Genomic DNA, 17960 nt, shown 5'->3' on the forward strand with positions numbered 1-17960 from the left:
GATGTCCAGCAGCCAGGAGCAGACGAGAATAGTATCCATTTCTAATCCCAAAGGATTCTTCGACAGATGTCCCTTTGAACTCTCTGGGGATTCCAACAGTTGTTTAATAAAACGAAACAGGGCAGGACAAGGGACACCATCAAAGTTGGGTTTTTCTGGGACACTTTTGCTCTTACCTTATATTTACATCTATCTATGTACACAAAGAGCAGGACAGGAATGCTGGAGCAGCTGTCTCGAAGCTTTATTCCATCCCAATCATCAGCCTCATTTTACAGAACCAAGCAAGGGAGATGGAACAGCTTCAGCTACGGAAACAGCAGATGAAGTTCTCTTTGTGACAAAGTCTTTTAACAACTTTCTAGCCAATAGCAGAATATTAAAAACTGACAAGCGTTTGCTCAGGCCAATTAATAAAGCCACACGTAAATCTTGTTCTGAACAATGCTTGCTTGTAAACAATGGAGAGATCTCCATATATGAGCTTACATATTTCTACTCTCTTGCTTCACATATTTTGCCGAGGCCAGTCTCGACACAGCTCACAGCCCTGTTATTTCTTGTCCTTGCATCTCCAGCATTCTTGCATTTCTCCATCTGGAAATTTGCTTTTACACAGCTTTCTGAGAGTTCTAAACCTTTTCTGTTTTGCCAGTGGCAGGAGCGCAGGAAGAGATACTGGGAACACTGGGAGGGAAGTGGGAGGGCTATTGGAAGCAGCGGGAGTGAAGAAGAAGGAGCACTGGGATGGAGATTAGGAGCACTGGGAAGGTGCAGTGCTCCCAGTTCCTTCCCAGTGCTCTCCCCATCGCTGCCGGTGCTTGCCAGGAAGAGGGATAGTGCGAGGGGACTGGGAGGAAACTCCCCAGCACTCGGCAAGGTGCAGCAGCCCCAGGTGTGAGCAGCGAGGAGGGAGAAGTGCCCCCAGACATTCCTCAGTGACACTCCACCAAAAAAAAAAAAAAAAAAAGGAAAACAAAAACAAAACAAAAAACAACAAAACAAGAAAAACCACCCAAAACCAAACAAAATTCCCCCGAGAAATAAAAAACCAAACAAATAAACAAAATAAACAAACAAATACAAACAAAAGACCAGAGGGGTTACCAGAGGCAAAGCGATTGAAAATGAAGGAGAAAAACTTCTTTTCGGTAATTGTGTTTAACCCGGGGAAGACCTCCCTACACCTATGATTCGAAGGGTCTCCATTGAACAAAAACACACCCTTTGCATGATTTTTGATGTCTCACTAGGCGGGAAATAACGGTTTTCCATTAATATAGTGGTTAAATGGAAAAAGAATATCTTTGTGGTGCTTTTTTATGGGTTTGAATTGAGGGAAAGCGCTCCTTTTTGCTGCTGCTAAGGGTCAAAGTCCGGCAGACTCCGAGCAGCATGCCGACCACCGGTGCGCTCTGCCTCGCCCTGGCCCTGCCCTGGCTGCAGCCCGTCTGCCAGCTCTCCGGCGTGGGGCGCCTTTATTTATAGGGTCCCTAAAATTTAGACATTATATGGACGCCTGGCTGGATCCCCCTTCCTGGTTTTCCAGACGCCCCTCGGCCCCAAACACTGTTGGCTCCGCCTTCTTCACATCGTTGAGCAACAAAGGCCGTTAAACCAGCGCTTCTCGCTCCCGCTGCCTCCGGGCTGCTCCGGGCACCTGGGCCAGCTCCAGCAAAAGCCGCGCTCGGCTGTGCCCCAGCCCGGGGCTCGCTGCGGCCGGAGGGGCCGCGCTGAGGGGAACGGGGCAGTTCTGGCGAGTTCCTTGGGCCGGCTTCCCCCGTGTGCCCCGTGCCCTGAGACGGCGGAGGGAGCGGCTGCCCGCGGTCTCGTCCTTGCCGCCGATCCCTGGGGACGAGCCGGTGCCGCAGCAGCGAAGGCTAAACCCGGTTCCTTTCCTGAGCCTCGGTGTCCCGTAGGGTCGGGACCAGCCGTGACCTGTCATCATGTCCCTTTCAATGGGTCCTCTCCGTGGGTGTACAGCTGTTCCCGAGGCCGATCTCCGAAAGGCTTTTATAGCACTCCTGATGTGTCATGAACAAGGAGCTGTTTGTTCCGAGCAGAGAGATGGCGGCTGTGAGCTGGAGCAGAGTGAATTCTGCTCCATCCATGGGCCTGTGAAGGAGCTGCTGCATCTCCAGGAGGGACCAGCAGCCGGGCTGACACACTTGCCAGGGGCACAAGAAGCCACTTGTCATGAGCAGGGAGATGCCACTTGTGAGCGTGCAGTGAGTGAAGATGTGGAGAATGAAACTGGCACCACGGATTGCAGCGTGAGGGAGCCCCTGGATCCCCAGGGCACATCAGCAACCGGCCATGTACACAGAAACATCCTCAGAAGATTGCCAGGTGAGTGCAGGGCCACTCCTGTGGCCTCTGGGGAGGGGACAGTGTCGTCTGTCAAGGCCAGGGCTGGCAGGTGTGTGGCTGTTTCCCGATGTGTGGAAGAGGCCTCGTGCTCCGCTCGGCGCCAGCAGTGGCTGGAAGCGGCAGCCGCAGCTGCCCCCAAGCGTGTGCAGCTCTCCTGCTGCAGCCTGTCCCCAGCGCGGTGTCCCTGGCTGTCCCCACAGCTGTGTCCCTGCCCGTGTCCAGGCTCTTGGCTCTCTGGCTGCCAGTTGAGGGAGGGAGAGAGGAGCAAACAGGCTGAGAGGTCCCTCCTGTGCTCGCCGGGCATTGGGGGAGCAGCTTGGAGGGCGGGCTGTGGTTGTGGCAGCCAGCAGCTCTTTCCTGCTGCAGGCGAGTGGTTCAGCTGCCATCCCGTGCTCACCTCGGCGCTGATTGTGCTCCTGGTGCTCCTGGTGCTGGCGTTGTCGGTGGCCTTGGCTGTGCAGTCAGGTAAGGGAGGAGCAGCAGCCTGGGCCCAGCCCCTCGGGGCAGAGCGGGGTCCCTGCTCCCTGCACAGGGCAATCCTCACACCTTCTCCTCTTCCCCTGCAGCACCACAGCTTCCAGTTCCATCTGCGTGTCCTCTGTTAGTTCTGGGCTGTCCCTCCGACTGGGTTGGATACAATGGAGTGTGCTACTACTTGTCAAGGGATTCCAGAAGCTGGGAGCAGAGTCAAGGGCGGTGCTCCGAGCTCGGGGCCTCTCTGGCCATTCTGAAGGAGGAGGAAATGGTGAGTGAGGGGCTGCGGGCGCTGTGGGGTGTCTGAGGGGAGCCTGGGGGTGCTCGTGGTCCGGGCTGGGTGCTGGTGGGGCTGGGGCTGCAGCCCTGTGCCGGGGCCTTGCAGGGAAGGAGCCCCGGGGCCGTGTCCCCCCGAGGGGCCGGGGCAGCTCCCACTGCTCTCTCCTTGGCAGGATTTGTTCTTCCGCCTCCGCGGGAACGGCGATTACTGGCTCGGGCTGCGCAGACGGGGCGAGCAGCTGCAGTGGGAGGACGGCAGCAGCTTCAGCTCCTCGTGAGTGCCGGGGAGCCGGGCAGGGCATGGGGGGACAGGGGCACAACGTGTTCCCCTGGCATCCAGCGCTGTCTCTGCTCTTCCCTGCAGGTTTCCTGTCCTTGGCCATTCCGAGTGTTTGTGTCTGGCTGATCATAAATTCAGGAGTGTGATGTGCTCCAATCCGCAGCCGTATCTGTGCAGCAAGGCCCGAGCTCCCCTGTAACAGGGGGTGGAGAAAGGACCTTCCTGGCAAGCACTTGCAGTGATGGGGAGAAACTGGGAAGGACCTGCCAGTGCAGCACCTTCCTAGTGCTCCTAATCCCCCTCCCAGTGCTCCTTCTTCACTCCCGCTGCTTCCAATAGCCCTCCCACTTCCCTCCCAGTGTTCCCAGTATCTCTTCCAACACTTCCACCACTTCGAAAACACTGCGGGGCAATGTGGGAAATAGAAAAGGTGTAGAACTCTTAGCAAGATGTGTGAAAGCAAATTTCCAGATGGAGAAATGCAGGATTGCTGGAGATGCAAGGACAATAAATAATAGGGCTGTGAGCTGTGTAGAGACAGGCCTCAGGAAAATATGTGAAGCAAGAGAGTAGAAATATGTTAGCTCATATATGGAGGTCTATCCATTGTTTACAAGCAAGTATTGTTCAAAGAAAGACGTACTTGTCGCATTATTAATTGGCCTGAGCAAACCCTTGTCTGTATTTAATATTCTCCTATTGGCTAAGAAGTTGTTAAAAGACTTTGTGACAAAGAGAACTTCGTCTGCTGTGCCAGCAGCTGAAGCTGTTCCATCTCCCTTGCTTGGTTCTGTAAAATGAGGCTGATGATTGGGATGGAATAAAGCTTCGAGACAGCTGCTCCAGCATTCCCATCCTGCTCTTTGTGTACATAAATATATGTAAATATAAGAGAAAAAATATCCCAGAAAAACCCAACAGTGATGCTGTCCCTTGTCCTGCCCTGTTTCGTTTCATTAAACAACTGTTGGAATCCCCAGAGAGTTCAAAGGGACATCTGTCGAAGAATCCTTTGGGATTAGAAATGGATACTATTCTCGTCTGCTCCTGGCTGCTGGACATCCCAGGATGGAGCCGAGGAAGAAGCCCTGTGGAGAATCAAGGTGAGCTCTGGGGAAAAGAAATCACGGGACAAGATTTGTTTGTTGAGAAATGGGACGTTTTCCTGGTTTAGGCCAAATTTGGGAAAAAATTTCCAAAGGGCCCCCCCCAGTAATCAAACTTGAGCGGCCCCTCCCCCGGCTGCTTTGGGAAGAAATTTTCTAAGAGGGAAGTGGAAAAACCTGTTTATTCAACAGGCAAAGCATTGCCCAGCACAAAAAAATGAACAATACCGAACAGCAAAACCTCTCGGCGCTCTGAAGAGATGACAAATTCAGGAAGTCTCTCTCCTGTGGTGGCAGCTCGGCTCAGTCTGTTCTCAATTCCTCCATCGCTGGAAAATGTCACTGCCCAGGCCCGGTGGCCACAGGTCCAAGCTCCCGGTGCTTCCCCCTGGGTTCCCAGTCCAGAGCATGTTTAACTAATTCCAGGAGAAAAAAAAAAAAAAAACTTTCCAGGGAACTTCTCTGCTTCAGTTAGTCAAAAACTAACTAAAAGCAAAGGAGAGCCCTCTCCTGCTGTCCACCACGGTAACACAGCCCAGAGGACGAAGGGAGGAAACTCTGATCTCTGTGTTTTGAAAACAACCCCCTCAGACATTCCACTGCTTCTCCTTCCCCACCTTCACTATCAAATCCAGCCTTCAAGGTACAAAACTTATTTCTGGGCTGAACAGACAAATCTTTGTAAAGATTTCCTGAAATTTTCACCTGCCGACACCTGGGCAGTCTCCTTTGTACCTGACAAGGAGCAATCAGTGTCCGATTTTTAAGACGGACACTTTGTTATACCAATGAGAAAATTTATGCATCTTAGAGAAACCCACACGCAAAACCAAAAAACCCAGAAAAGCTCTCTTTCATTTCCACTCCTCTGAGTTAAAATAGAACGGGCCTGGCTGGGCCAGGGAGGCTGAGCCGAGCTTTCCTCATGGATGGAATGCAGCCAAGGAACTCAGCACCTCTTCCTGGCTGAATTCTTACATTCCTAGCCCAGCGTGGCCTTAAAAGATCCTGAATCATAAAATTACTCACAGCCTCGGCCTGGAAGAGATCACAGAACCATCCACTGCCAAAACACAGTATTCATTCTTTCAATGCCCAGAATACAAATTTTTAGATTCTTTTTTTCTCTCTCCTAAGTAAAAAATGAAAACTAACATAATGATATGTACAAAACAAGGTTAAAAAAAAAAAGAACAAAAGTCAAGTCTCAAATAAGGAAAGGAGGAAAGTCATAAACTGAAAACCCTCACTGTTCCCCAGGGAAGAAGAAGAAAAAAAAAAACCCTCTATTCTCAAAAACAGACTAAGTTCTTGTGTAAACTGTTAATAATCCTTAGAGTGTGCCTCGTAAGTTATATAGTCCTCAATAATAATTATAGAAAATACTATTAATCTGACAAGAAGGTTTTTGCATAGTGATCATATTTCCATTCTCCAAGCAGCTAACCACTGTGACATCAAAGCCATAAGAAAGTTCGTTCTTGTAAAAAAATCCCCATAAACTAAAAAACGAAAAAAAAAAAATCTCCTCTTTCTAATGAATTAGTAAAAAATCTATTTTAAGGATACCGTTGCTCAGGCCAATTATTAAAGTTGCACGTGCATTTTGCTTTGAAAACTGCTTGCCTTAATAGCTTAAAAGAACAGATAAACCTTCATTATTAAGCTTTCATATTTCTACTCTCTTGCTTAACATATTTTCCCGAGGCCTGTCCCTACACAGCTCACAGCCCTATGGATTCTTGTCCTTGCATCTCCAGCATTCTTGCATTTCTCCATCTGGAAATTTGTTTTCACACAGCTTTCTGAGAGTTCTATACCTTTTCAATTTCCCACAGCGTCCCGCAGTGTTTTGCCAGTGGCGGGAGCACTGGAAGAGATACTGGGAACACTGGGAGGGAAGTGGGAGCACAGGGAATGCTAGGAGGGAAGTGGGAGGGCTATTGGAAGCAGCGGGAGTGAAGAAGAAGGAGCACAGGGAGGGGGATTAGGAGCACTGGGAAGGTGCAGTGCCCCCAGTTCCTTCCCAGTGCTCTCCCCATCGCTGCCGGTGCTTGCCAGGAAGAGGGATAGTGCGAGGGGACTGGGAGGAAACTCCCCAGCACTCGGCAAGGTGCAGCAGCCCCAGGTGTGAGCAGTGAGGAGGGAGAAGTGCCCGCAGACACTGCTCAGGGACCACCATCTCCAATAGCCCCTCCCCCCCCCCCCCCCCCCCCCCCCAAAATGGGGATTACGAGAAGAAAAGGGATTTCAAATGAAGGAGAAAAACTTCTTTTCGGCAACTATGTTTGAACGGGGGAGAATCCCCCTTCACCTACGATTTCAAGGGACTCTATCGAAGAAAAACACACCTTTGTCGTGATTTTTGGTGTCTCGCGAGGCGGGAAATAACGGTTTTCCATAAATTTCCTGTTTAAATTGATGGAGAATACATTTATGGTGCTGTTCTATGGGTTTGAATTGAGGGAAAGCGCTCCTTTTTAGTCAACTTAAGGGACAAGCCGGACAGACTCCGAGCACCGCCGAACTCCCAGCAGCGTTGCGCTGCGTCTGGCTCTTCTCCCACGCCTGGCTGCAGCCGGGACGGCGAAATGTCTCGAAATGTGGGCATGGAAATCGGCTCGTGGGCAGTCTGAGTCACACGGGGAAAGTTTTGTTTGCAGCGACATCGCCCCGCACCTCCCGCGCGATCCGCCTCGCTGATTGCTCAAAAATACCGAAGCCGACCCAGCGCCACTTTTGATGCCGGCGCTGTGCAGCGTGCGCGCTGATTCCGCCGGCAGGGCCGGAGCGCTTCTCGCTCCCGGTGCCTCCGGGCTGCTCCGGGCAGGCGGCGATCCCCGGAGCTCGGAGCGGCTCCAGCACAGGTACGAGCCGCGCTCGGCTGTGCCCCAGCCCGGGGCTCGCTGCGGCCGGAGGGGCCGCGCTGAGGGGAACGGGGCGGTTCTGGCGAGTTCCTTGGGCCGGCTTCCCCCGTGTGCCCCGTGCCCTGAGACGGCGGAGGGAGCGGCTGCCCGCGGTCTCGTCCTTGCCGCCGATCCCTGGGGACGAGCCGGTGCCGCAGCAGCGATGGCTCATGCCGGTGTCTCTCGGTAGCTCGGAGGTGGCTGCTCCGTGCCCGGCAGAGTTTCCGGCCGTGGCGCCCCGGGCTCGGCGCCCCTGCTCAGGCGGGAGGTGTCCCTGCCCGGCTCAGGGGTGGCACGGGATGAACTTGAACGAGCCTCAGAGCCCAAAGCACTGCAGGCGCCGAGTGGAGGCAGAAAGCGCCGCATCCTGCTGGAGCGGCTGGATGGACCTGGAGCGCTCAGCAGGCTGCGCTTGTCTCCGCAGGTCCGGGCAGCGGGGACAGCTCGGGACTGAGCTGGCAGCGCCTTCGTGAGCCTCGGTGTGCGGCAGGGCCGAGACCAGCCGTGACCTGTCATCATGTCCCTTTCAATGGGTCATCCGCCTGGGTGTACAGCTGTTCCCGAGGCCGATTTCCGAAAGGCTTTTTTAGCACTCCTGATGTGTCGGGAGCAAGGAGCTGTTTCTCCAGAGCATAGAGATGCCGGTTGTGAGCTGGAGCAGAGTGAATTCTGCTCCATTCATGGGCCTGTGAAGGAGCTGCTGCATCTCCAGGAGGGACCAGCAGCCGGACTGACACATTTGCCAAGGGCACAAGAAGCCACTTGTCATAAGCAGGGGGGCGCCACCTGTGAGCGTGCAGTGCGTGAAGATGTTCAGAATGGAATCTGCACCAGGGATGGCAGTGTGAGGGAGCCCCTGGATCCCCAGGGCACATCGGCACCCGACCATGTACACAGAAACATCCTCAGAAGATTGCCGGGTGAGTGCAGAGCCACGCCTGTGGTCTCTAGGGAGGGGACAGTGTCATCTGTCAAGGCCAGGGCTGGCAGGTGTGTGGCTGTTTCCCGATGTGTGGAAGAGGCCTCGTGCTCCGCTCGGCGCCAGCAGTGGCTGGAAGCGGCAGCCGCAGCTGCCCCCAAGCGTGTGCAGCTCTCCTGCTGCAGCCTGTCCCCAGCGCGGTGTCCCTGGCTGTCCCCACAGCTGTGTCCCTGCCCGTGTCCAGGCTCTTGGCTCTCTGGCTGCCAGCTGAGGGAGGAAGGGAGGAGCAAACAGGCTGAGAGGTCCCTCCTGTGCTCGCCGGGCATTGGGAGAGCAGCTTGGAGGGCGGGCTGTGGTTGTGGCAGCCAGCAGCTCTTTCCTGCTGCAGGCGAGTGGTTCAGCTGCCATCCCGTGCTCACCTCGGCGCTGATTGTGCTCCTGGTGCTGGTGCTGGCGTTGTCGGTGGCCTTGGCTGTGCAGTCAGGTAAGGGAGGGGCAGCAGCCTGGGCCCAGCCCCTCGGGGCAGAGCGGGGTCCCTGCTCCCTGCACAGGGCAATCCTCACACCTTCTCCTCTTCCCCTGCAGCACCACAGCTTCCAGTTCCACCTGCGACTCCGCCGTCGGTTCTGGGCTGTCCCTCAGACTGGGTTGGATACAATGGAGTGTGCTACTACTTGTCAAGGGATTCCAGAAGCTGGGAGCAGAGTCAAGAGCGGTGCTCCGAGCTCGGGGCGTCTCTGGCCATTCTGAAGGATGAGGAAATGGTGAGTGAGGGGCTGCGGGCGCTGTGGGGTGTCTGAGGGGAGCCTGGGGGTGCTCGTGGTTCGGGCTAGGTGCTGGTGGGGCTGGGGCTGCAGCCCTATGCCGGGGCCTTGCAGGGAAGGAGCCCCGGGGCCGTGTCCCCCCGAGGGGCCGGGGCAGCTCCCACTGGTCTCTCCTTGGCAGGATTTGTTCTTCCGCCTCCGCGAGAATGGCGATTACTGGCTCGGGCTGCGCAGACGGGGCGAGGAGCTGCAGTGGGAGGACGGCAGCAGCTTCAGCTCCTCGTGAGTGCCGGGGAGCCGGGCAGGGCATGGGGGGACAGGGGCACAACGTGTTCCCCTGGCATCCAGCGCTGTCTCTGCTCCTCCCTTCAGGGTTCCTCTCCTTGGCAATTCGGAGTGTTTTTGCCTGGCTGACGATAAATTCAGGAGTGTGAGCTGCTCCAATCCGCAGCCGTATCTGTGCAGCAAGGCCCTAGGTGCCCTGTAACAGGGGGTGGAGAAAGGACCTTCTCCCCGCTGGGCAGTCCCAGCTTCCCCTCTTAGCCCAGCCCAGGGCTGTCCTTTCTCAGCTGCACCCTGTGCCTTGCACTTGCTCTCAGGGTCACCTCAGTGCCTGTTCATCCCCACTGCCAGCGCTGTGCTGGCTGTTCCAAGGAAAAGTCTCTGCAATCCATCCTGCCAGCCATGCTAGCTGGAGTGAGGGGATCTTTCTCATTTCACAACAAGCTGGAATGGGAAATCCAAATGTCCCTGGGCTCTTGGAAATCATCACCATCTGGCCTGGAGGTGAGACTCTTGGAGTGTACTTGGAAGAAGAAGAAGAAGAACAGCTGACATGTGCTGAGGAGGAATCCCTCTTTTGGCATCAGGCATTTCAGTTCGAAGAAATCTATCTCTGTCTGTCTGTCTATCTGTCATCTGTGTGTATGTTGCCAAGGATCTGACTGCTCTGCTGTGGGAGGAATCCCAGGCTGGAGCAGGACAAGGATTTGTCTCCCTGAGGGAGAAGCAGTGATACGATGTGTCTGTAACCCCCATCCCTCTGTGTTGGAGTGTATGAAACAGAGGCCTCTCTTAAGTATTCTGAGAGATCAGAGTGCAGAGATTGAATTAAAACCTTTGGATGGATTAGAATATATTAAGCCACTCATACATGAAATAGAGCTGTAAGCTGAAGTTTTAAGTCATTAGGTACGTTGAAATAAGTACGTATATATTTTAATTTCCTTAAGAAATAAAACCTTAGAATTTATTGTGAAAAACAAGTTTTAGTGAGCGCTAAAAAACAAGTCGCAAAAAGATGTCTCAGTGAGGGCTCCAAAAACATAAGGTTTTTTTTGCTATTTTCGATTATTATTGTTATAATGTTATATCAATATCTGATTAATAATTATATTAATTATATGTCGCCTTAGGCCCAGAAGAACCTCCTCTGATATTTTTTCCAGTCCAATTTTCTCAGCCTTAGCCAGGGTTCTTTCCCGAAGCTAGTCTCTAATGTAAACATAAGAATTAATAACAAAGATAAACGCCTGCTGGATACATGAGGAGGCCTGTGAAAGAGGTGTCACTTTCTCTGGACCATTCAGCTGTATTCTGTCCCTGAAGTAGCGAGTCACTCTAGTTAAGCAAGGTGTGTCAGAATAAAGTTGTCTCCTTCCTATCCTGAGGGATGACCATGTAGCTGTGTGTCTTTATTTTCGCCGCTCCAGAGGGTTAAATCCCTAAAGCACAACTACAATTACATTATAATAATTTTATTATTTAGACTATTTGTTATTGTAATAAAAATATAGTAAGAATATTGCTTACATTTTTCACATCGAACAGGTAGGGCATAGATGCAGATTATACTTAAACTTTTGTATTTACAAAATGGAATTCTAATAGTTTTAGAAGAAATGCTGCAGATTGCTGTTTTTAGCTCACTGGGTAATTTGTAAATAAGAATCTGTGCACTGGTGAGAGAATCTCTCTCTCTCTCTCTCTTTTCTTTCTCCTCACTGCAAATAAACACTGGGAAAGCTCTCATTTGTTTCTCTTTTCGTTTCTTTCTCACAAGGTAAAACCAGCCCGGGCCCCTTCCCGTGCGGCCCAGGCCGGACCCTGTTTCCAACCAGGGGCTGCGATGGTGTAAGAGACGGTCCAGATTTCCCTCATTTGCCTCACGACTGTCACAAGGACAGAGACTGAGAGCCCAAGGACCCCTCACTCGCTTCAGACAGGAGTTTCTGGCCTGGTCAGTTTTGACAAGAGTTCTGGCCTGGTCAGTTTGAACAGGAGTTTCTGGCCTGGTCAGTTTGGACAGGAATTCTGGACTGTTCAGTTTTGGACAGGAGTTCAGGACCGGTTGGTTTTGAACAGGAGTTCTGGTCGATGCTTGCCAAGTAATCATGCAGGTGCTTGCTGTGGTGTCATCGTAAACTGCTCACGAGTTCTGTGTACCTGCTTCTCTTAGCAACAGGGCTCTCTCCTCACAGTAGTCCATAAATCTCCCCACCTTTTGGCCAGATGCCACTCGCTTTGGAAAAGGACTGTAAAAAAGTGACTGGAGAAAGGTTTGAGATCTCCCCACGGAAGGAAGACACGGGAGCAGAGGACCACGAGGATGCCGTGGAATCTGTTGGTAGCTATTCCCCCACCCCCTCTTTCTCTCTCTCTCTTGACTTTGTTTCCGGTGTCTCTCTCTCCCCTCTATTGCATAATTGTGTTGTTAGCATTCAATAAAAGTGCACTGCTGTGAGTAAACTGACTGTAGTCCCCGCTGCGTCTTTTGCACTCCGAGATCAAACGAGCCATCCCGAGCCCGCCGGTACTGACGGATGGTGAGAGATGGCCAGGGGGAGGAGAGGCCCTTGCTAAGATCCCGGCCCTGCCTCTGTCCCCGGCAGCTCGGCACATCCCGGCCCTGCCGCCGGCTCGGAGCAGCCGTGAGGTGGCCGGGGCTGCCCAGCCGCCCAAGCGGCCCGGCTGGAGGGGAGACAGCGGAGCCCTGTTCCAGCAAAGCCCTTCCACACGCCTGCTGGGCAAGGTGGAGGGAGGCAGAAGGCAGAAGCCAGTCCTCACCCAGCTTCCTGCTGCGGCTCCAGTGTCCTGAGATCCTGCCACAGCTCCAAAGTGGCACATGTGCCCACAGCTCCACAGCCCGCTGCATCCTCCCTGGGAGATTTGAACCCTCCCAACGCTCAGATAAGACTTGCAGACCTTCAGTCCTCTCTTGAGTGAGAGGAAAAAGAACAAAGGAAATACACCAAAGTGGTAAAGCAAGAGCCAAGTTCCAGATGGAAGGAGAATAAGGAGATGCCGTAAATTGAGGCTAAAAATCCTTTTGTAAGCTATAGAGATGGACTGTACTACACTAAAAAGTCCTATAAACCGCAGAAAAAAACATGAGGGGTTGGAGTGTTCGACTTAATAGATTTGTTGAGCAAAAGCATGTGTGTTGAAAATCCTTTACCCCGAAGGAGAAAGGGGATCTCTGTCCTGGGGATGAAGTATGAAGAGAAAAAAAGAGAGATGAAGAGGACTTTTGCTTGTGAACACTTCATTCTTACAAGTAAATTGCCCATGAGTTTAACATGGCCCATAAACACAGTTTAGGAGAACCGTTAAGATAGGAGGGATTCGTAGAAAGTGAAGTCACAAGAAAACTGTATTTTCTTCTTGTGAAAAAAACTCTATAGTCAAACAAAGAGAAAATTTCTCTCTAAAGTAAACTGAAAAAATTATTTAAGTTGGTAACTGACTGAAGTGTTTCTGTATGTTGTTGTTAAGAAGCAAAAAAAGTGTGGAGGAAGGGAGGATCATAACAATTTAAACAAAAGATTACTCTGTTTTTGAGAATAGAGGATTGTTTTTTCTTCTTCTTCCCTGGGGAACAGTAGGGGTTTTCTTACTATTTAAACTTAGTGGATTATAGCAATTTTAATATCTGCTTACTTTAACCCTAATGCTTTTGCTTATATTTACAGTTAGAACAGTTATATTCACTCCATAATATTTTAATGTGCTATAGGGAAACAAGGCTTTTTTTTTTCTATAGCATAAAAAAAGAGAAATTTCAGTTTCTGACTTTCCTACTTTCATTATTTGGGACTTGATATTTTTTTAATTTGACCTTCGTGTTTTTATACTCTTTTTGTACATATCATTATGTTAGTTTTCTTTTTTTACTTAGGAGAGAGAAAAAAAGAATCTGAAAAGTTTTCTTCTGGGCATTGAAAGAATTAATACTTTGGTTTGGCAGTGAATGGTTCTGTGATCTCTTCCAGGGCGAGGCTGGGAGTTATTATATGAGTCAGTTATTTTTTATTTTATGATTTATGATTTTAAGGCCACGCTGGGCTAGGATTGTAAGAAGTCATCCACAGAGCCGTGCTGAGTTCCTTGGCCGCATTCCATCCATGAGGAAAGCTCGGCTCAGCCTCCCCGGCCCCCCTGCCCCGGCCCAGCCAGGCCCGTTCTATTTGGAGAGGCTGGAAAGGAAAGAGAACATTTCCGGGGAATTTTGTTTTCACATGTGTGTTTCCCAAAGATGCATAAAATTCTTCTTGGTATAACAGTGTGTCAGTCTTAAAAATCGGACACTGATTGCTCCTTGTCAGATACAAGGGAGACTGCCCAGGTGTCGGCAGGTGAAAATTTCAGGAAATCTTTACAAACCACCACAATTCCGTCTTTCCCATGCTCCGTGCCGGGTCTCCCTCCCCTTAGCCCTCTGTCTGTACCCCAGGTGGGCAGTTCGGGACCCTCTGGGGACCCCTCTGTTCTCCCCGTCTCAGCTCTGGCCTCCCCCGCCTCTGCAATCCTTCCTCAGCCTGTTCCAAACTCCTTTGTTCTCCCGAGTCTCAGAATGCTTTCCCCGGCTCTGTCCCCCCTGCTCGGCCCCGGCCGGTCCCCCCGAACCCTCCGTGTCTGCTTCCCCGAGGAGCTGCATTGTCACCTATCCCTGCGTGTCTGCTTCCCCGAGGAACTGCATTGTCACCTATCCCCGCGTGTCTGCTTCCCCGAGGAACTGCATTGTCACCTATCCCTGCGTGTCTGCTTCCCCGAGGAGCTGCATTGTCACAGATCCCTGCGTGTCTGCTTCCCCGAGGAGCTGCATTGTCACAGATCCCTCCGTGCCTATTGTGATCGGAATCCACAATAGGAGGCCCTCTCTCGTCATGACATCAAGGAATTCAGACAAGCTATAAAGAAGAATGGCTTCTCCTTATTTTGACAAAACGATATAAAGTATTTTTAATTCCTATGATCTCACTCCCACAGATTGTCATAATGTGCCTTCCCTGATTTTAACCAATTCCCAATATCTCTTGTGGGACTTGGAGAGGAGAAAGCACCTGAACAGACGAGGTGAAAGTTGTGCTGGCAGTCCCAGTGCTCAGCTCACAATTGCTGAGTTAGCTGGGGATTCACCGTATGACAAGCGCCAGGCTCAGGCTCTGCTGCCCAGAGCTGCCTCAGGAGATGTCAGGAACGCTGTGAGAAAGGCTTTACGTGCTGCAGAGCCAGCTGGGAGCCGTGCTTTTTCTACAGTAATGCAAGGCGAGACTGAAGCTTAGAGTGCTGTCCTGGGGTGACTTTGGGATGTTGCATTGTATCCCCATTTGTATGTTCAGCCTAGAAATAAGTTTTGTACCTTTAAGGCTGGATTTGAGAGTGAAGGGGGGAAGGAGAAGCAGTGGAATGTCTGCGGGGGTTGTTTTCAAAACATAGAGATCAGTTTCATCCCTTCCTCCTCTTGTGAAAAACACGCTTCACTGTCCCGGTAAAATTTAAAAGGTTTAATAAAAAGACAATAGGAGACAAAAATAAAGGAAGTGGTTAAAACGGCCGGGTGCTTGGCATGCTGCCAAGAGCACACGGCTGCTTCGGAAATGCCCCTTTAAATACGTTTTACAATACATCAATCCATTGCATCTTTATAGTCTTGCTTGCATAGTCAAACTTTTTCTGGGAGCCGTTTAGCATGGCCACTGCTTGGGTCCGCCTTTTTAGAGCATGCGTCTTTCTTGGCTTGTGGTTTTAATTTTCTTCTTATCACCTTTTAATTTGGGTGGTGGTCTCGGCCTTTTGCAGCCGGTGAGTGTTGATAATTGTTGTGTCAGCTGCAGGGTTCCCATCACACGTTCTCGGGCTGTTATTTTAACTAAGCGGGTAGTTTAAGCATACTATCTCAAAAAACGTATGTCTAACTTTTGCTATTAGAAGAGAAAGAAGAAAAGAAAAAAAAACTATATTCGTATAGTAAAGCTATTTCAATATTATACATATAGCATTTATCTAAATATTTGCAAAAAGCCAACAAGATGTCGTGTACTTCTAACACTCTGGACTGTGTCACCGTGGTGCACAGTGCGAGAGAGCTCTCCTTTGCTTTTACTTAGTTTTTGACTAACTGAAGCACAGCACTTCCACGGACACTTTTTTTCCGTTTTTTTCCTGGAGTTATTCGAACCTGCTCTGGACTGCGCCAGAGGGACTGAGAACAGACTGAGCTGAGCTACCACCCACGCGAGAGAGATTTTCTGAATTTGTCATCTCTTCCGAGCACCGAGAGGTTTTGCTGTTCGGTATTGTTTGGGGGTTTTTTGTGCTGGTCAGTGATTTGCCTGTTAAATCATCAGGTTTTTTCCACTTCTCTGCGAGGAAATTTCCAATCCAGCTAGGGGAGAGGCCGCTCAAGCTTGCTTCCTGGGGGGGCTCTTTGAAAGTTCTCTTTCAAAGTTGTCCTAAACCAGGACATTAATATAGAAGTATTAACTGTCTTAAGAAATTGAGACAATTTTTTCTTAGGCATTTATCCATAGATGACATTGTTATAAATGAGAGACGAAAGTCTCGATATTCAGCAAAATTTAGATTGTTTTATTTGATATAGAAAGAGCAAGCACTGCGCTGGGAGGGGTCACCGCCCACTCCACGTTCCACCGAACCTCGGTTTGCAGCCTCTTCTTGTACTGTGGGTTCTCGTTGTTCACAAATTCACAAAGCCTCCGGGCGATAATCAGTCACAGATAGCCATCTGGTCTTTGTAGATAACCACCAGGGAAGTTTTGGGAGTCTGGTTTTTGGGATAGGCAGTATTGATTAGACAAAGGCAGGAAGGGCTTTTTGGGAAGTCCGATTTCGCAAGCTGGTAGCCGATACAACTTATTTGAAAAACAGAACATAACATAATGTAATGTAACGTAATACAACATAATATAACCTAACAAGGTGATTTTAAAGAGAATTATTTAATCATATAATTTCCTTTATCTAGTGTCCATGCTTCACTTCAGAGCTTAGTATTCTGGTTTATGCAAACCCCAATGCTTTTGTGATTAACACGAATCTTTTATCAATTGTCACAACATTAAAGCAAAAACAAGTAAAAAGAAAGTAGAAAAGAGCTGAACTAATTGCTCCCGTCTTTTCTCTACAATAAAATAAGGGCATCTTGTAATTTAAAGGAAAGGATTTTAACAGGAGTTAGTACCATGCAAACTTCACATTCCTCACCTCTATATCAAAAGATTTGCATTTTATAATTCTTATAATTCCAGCTTAAGCGACTTGTTGACACTATTTCATAGTGGTTTCCTCCGGACGGAACACGGCCCTTCCCCCACTCCGAGCTCCCCCTCCCCTCCTGTCAAGCGCGCTGAATGTTCCGAAGGGGCAAAACCCGCCCCGACCCCAGCTCGGCTTGAAATAGCAGCGGCAGCGAAAACTCCGCCTATTCCATTCCCGGACCGAAACTGCGATGTCGAGCGGCGATCCCCGGAGCTCGGAGCGGCTCCAGCACAGGTACGAGCCGCGCTCGGCTGTGCCCCAGCCCGGGACTCGCTGCGGCCGGAGGGGCCGCGCTGAGGGGAACGGGGCGGTTCTGGCGAGTTCCTTGGGCCGGCTTCCCCCGTGTGCCCCGTGCCCTGAGACGGCGGAGGGAGCGGCTGCCCGCGGTCTCGTCCTTGCCGCCGATCCCTGGGGACGAGCCGGTGCCGCAGCAGCGATGGCTCATCCCGATTCCCTTCCTGAACCTCGGTGTCCCACAGGGCCGAGACCAGCTGTGACCTGTCATCATGTCCCTTTCGATGGACCATCGGCGTGGGTGTACAGCTGTTCCAGAGGCCGATCTCCGAAAGGATTTTTTAGGACTCCTGATATGTCAGAAGGAAGGGGATGTTTTTTCCGAGGAGACAGATTCCGGCTGTGAGCTGGAGCAGAGTGAATTCTGCTCCATCCATGGGCCTGTGAAGGAGCTCCTGCAACTCCAGGAGGGACCAGCAGCCGGGCTGACACACTTGCCAGGGGCGCAAGAAGCCACTTGTCATAAGCAGGGGGGCGCCACTTGTGAGCGTGCAGTGAGGAAAGATGTTCAGAATGGAATCTGCACCAGGGATGGCAGTGGGAGGGAGTCCCTGGATCCCCAGGGCACATCAGCACCCGGCCATGTACACAGAAGCATCCTCAAAAGATTGCCGGGTGAGTGCAGGGCCAAACGTCTGGCCTCTAGGGAGGGGACAGTGTCATCTGTCAAGGCCAGGGCTGGCAGGTGTGTGGCTGTTTCCCGATGTGTGGAAGAGGCCTCGTGCTCCGCTCGGCGCCAGCAGTGGCTGGAAGCGGCAGCCGCAGCTGCCCCCAAGCGTGTGCAGCTCTCCTGCTGCAGCCTGTCCCCAGCGCGGTGTCCCTGGCTGTCCCCACAGCTGTGTCCCTGCCCGTGTCCAGGCTCTTGGCTCTCTGGCTGCCAGCTGAGGGAGGAAGGGAGGAGCAAACAGGCTGAGAGGTCCCTCCTGTGCTCGCCGGGCATTGGGGGAGCAGCTTGGAGGGCGGGCTGTGGTTGTGGCAGCCAGCAGCTCTTTCCTGCTGCAGGCGAGT

At 51.4% G+C, this 17960-nt stretch overlaps 2 protein-coding genes and 2 long non-coding RNA genes across 7 annotated transcripts in view; 3 read left to right on the forward strand and 1 right to left on the reverse strand.

The window, feature by feature from the left end:
• Window positions 1-11846, forward strand: part of LOC148222928 (uncharacterized) — a 24449-nt gene extending 12603 nt beyond the window's left edge. The window contains exons 2-5 of one of the 4 annotated variants that reach the window (XM_088168562.1): window positions 1920-2349; window positions 2937-3115; window positions 3297-3397; window positions 3488-4382. In XM_088168562.1, the coding sequence (XP_088024688.1) occupies window positions 1947-2349; window positions 2937-3115; window positions 3297-3397; window positions 3488-3602 (798 nt within the window). In that variant the 5' untranslated portion in view covers window positions 1920-1946 and the 3' untranslated portion in view covers window positions 3603-4382. Of the gene's footprint in view, window positions 1-1829; window positions 2350-2936; window positions 3116-3296; window positions 3398-3487; window positions 4383-7836; window positions 8336-8722; window positions 9099-9279; window positions 9381-9470; window positions 9885-11160 lie in introns of those variants that run through there. The other 3 variants (XM_088168563.1, XR_015804966.1, XR_015804965.1) reach the window with 3 other exon arrangements.
• LOC148222925 (protein ecdysoneless homolog) overlaps window positions 1-17960 on the forward strand; it is a 95523-nt gene that overhangs the window by 44566 nt on the left and 32997 nt on the right. The gene's annotated exons all lie outside the window — the stretch shown is intronic.
• Window positions 15948-16727, reverse strand: LOC148222929 (uncharacterized). Its single transcript, XR_015804977.1, has 2 exons — window positions 16605-16727; window positions 15948-16164 (listed from the first exon to the last, which is right to left on the reverse strand). It is a non-coding gene; the product is annotated as an uncharacterized LOC148222929 (long non-coding RNA).
• LOC148222930 (uncharacterized) lies at window positions 16767-17208 on the forward strand. Its single transcript, XR_015804975.1, has 2 exons — window positions 16767-16892; window positions 17138-17208. It is a non-coding gene; the product is annotated as an uncharacterized LOC148222930 (long non-coding RNA).

Source organism: Sturnus vulgaris, chromosome 8 (assembly GCF_052056855.1).
Source record: "Sturnus vulgaris isolate bStuVul1 chromosome 8, bStuVul1.hap1, whole genome shotgun sequence".
NCBI lineage: Eukaryota > Metazoa > Chordata > Aves > Passeriformes > Sturnidae > Sturnus > Sturnus vulgaris.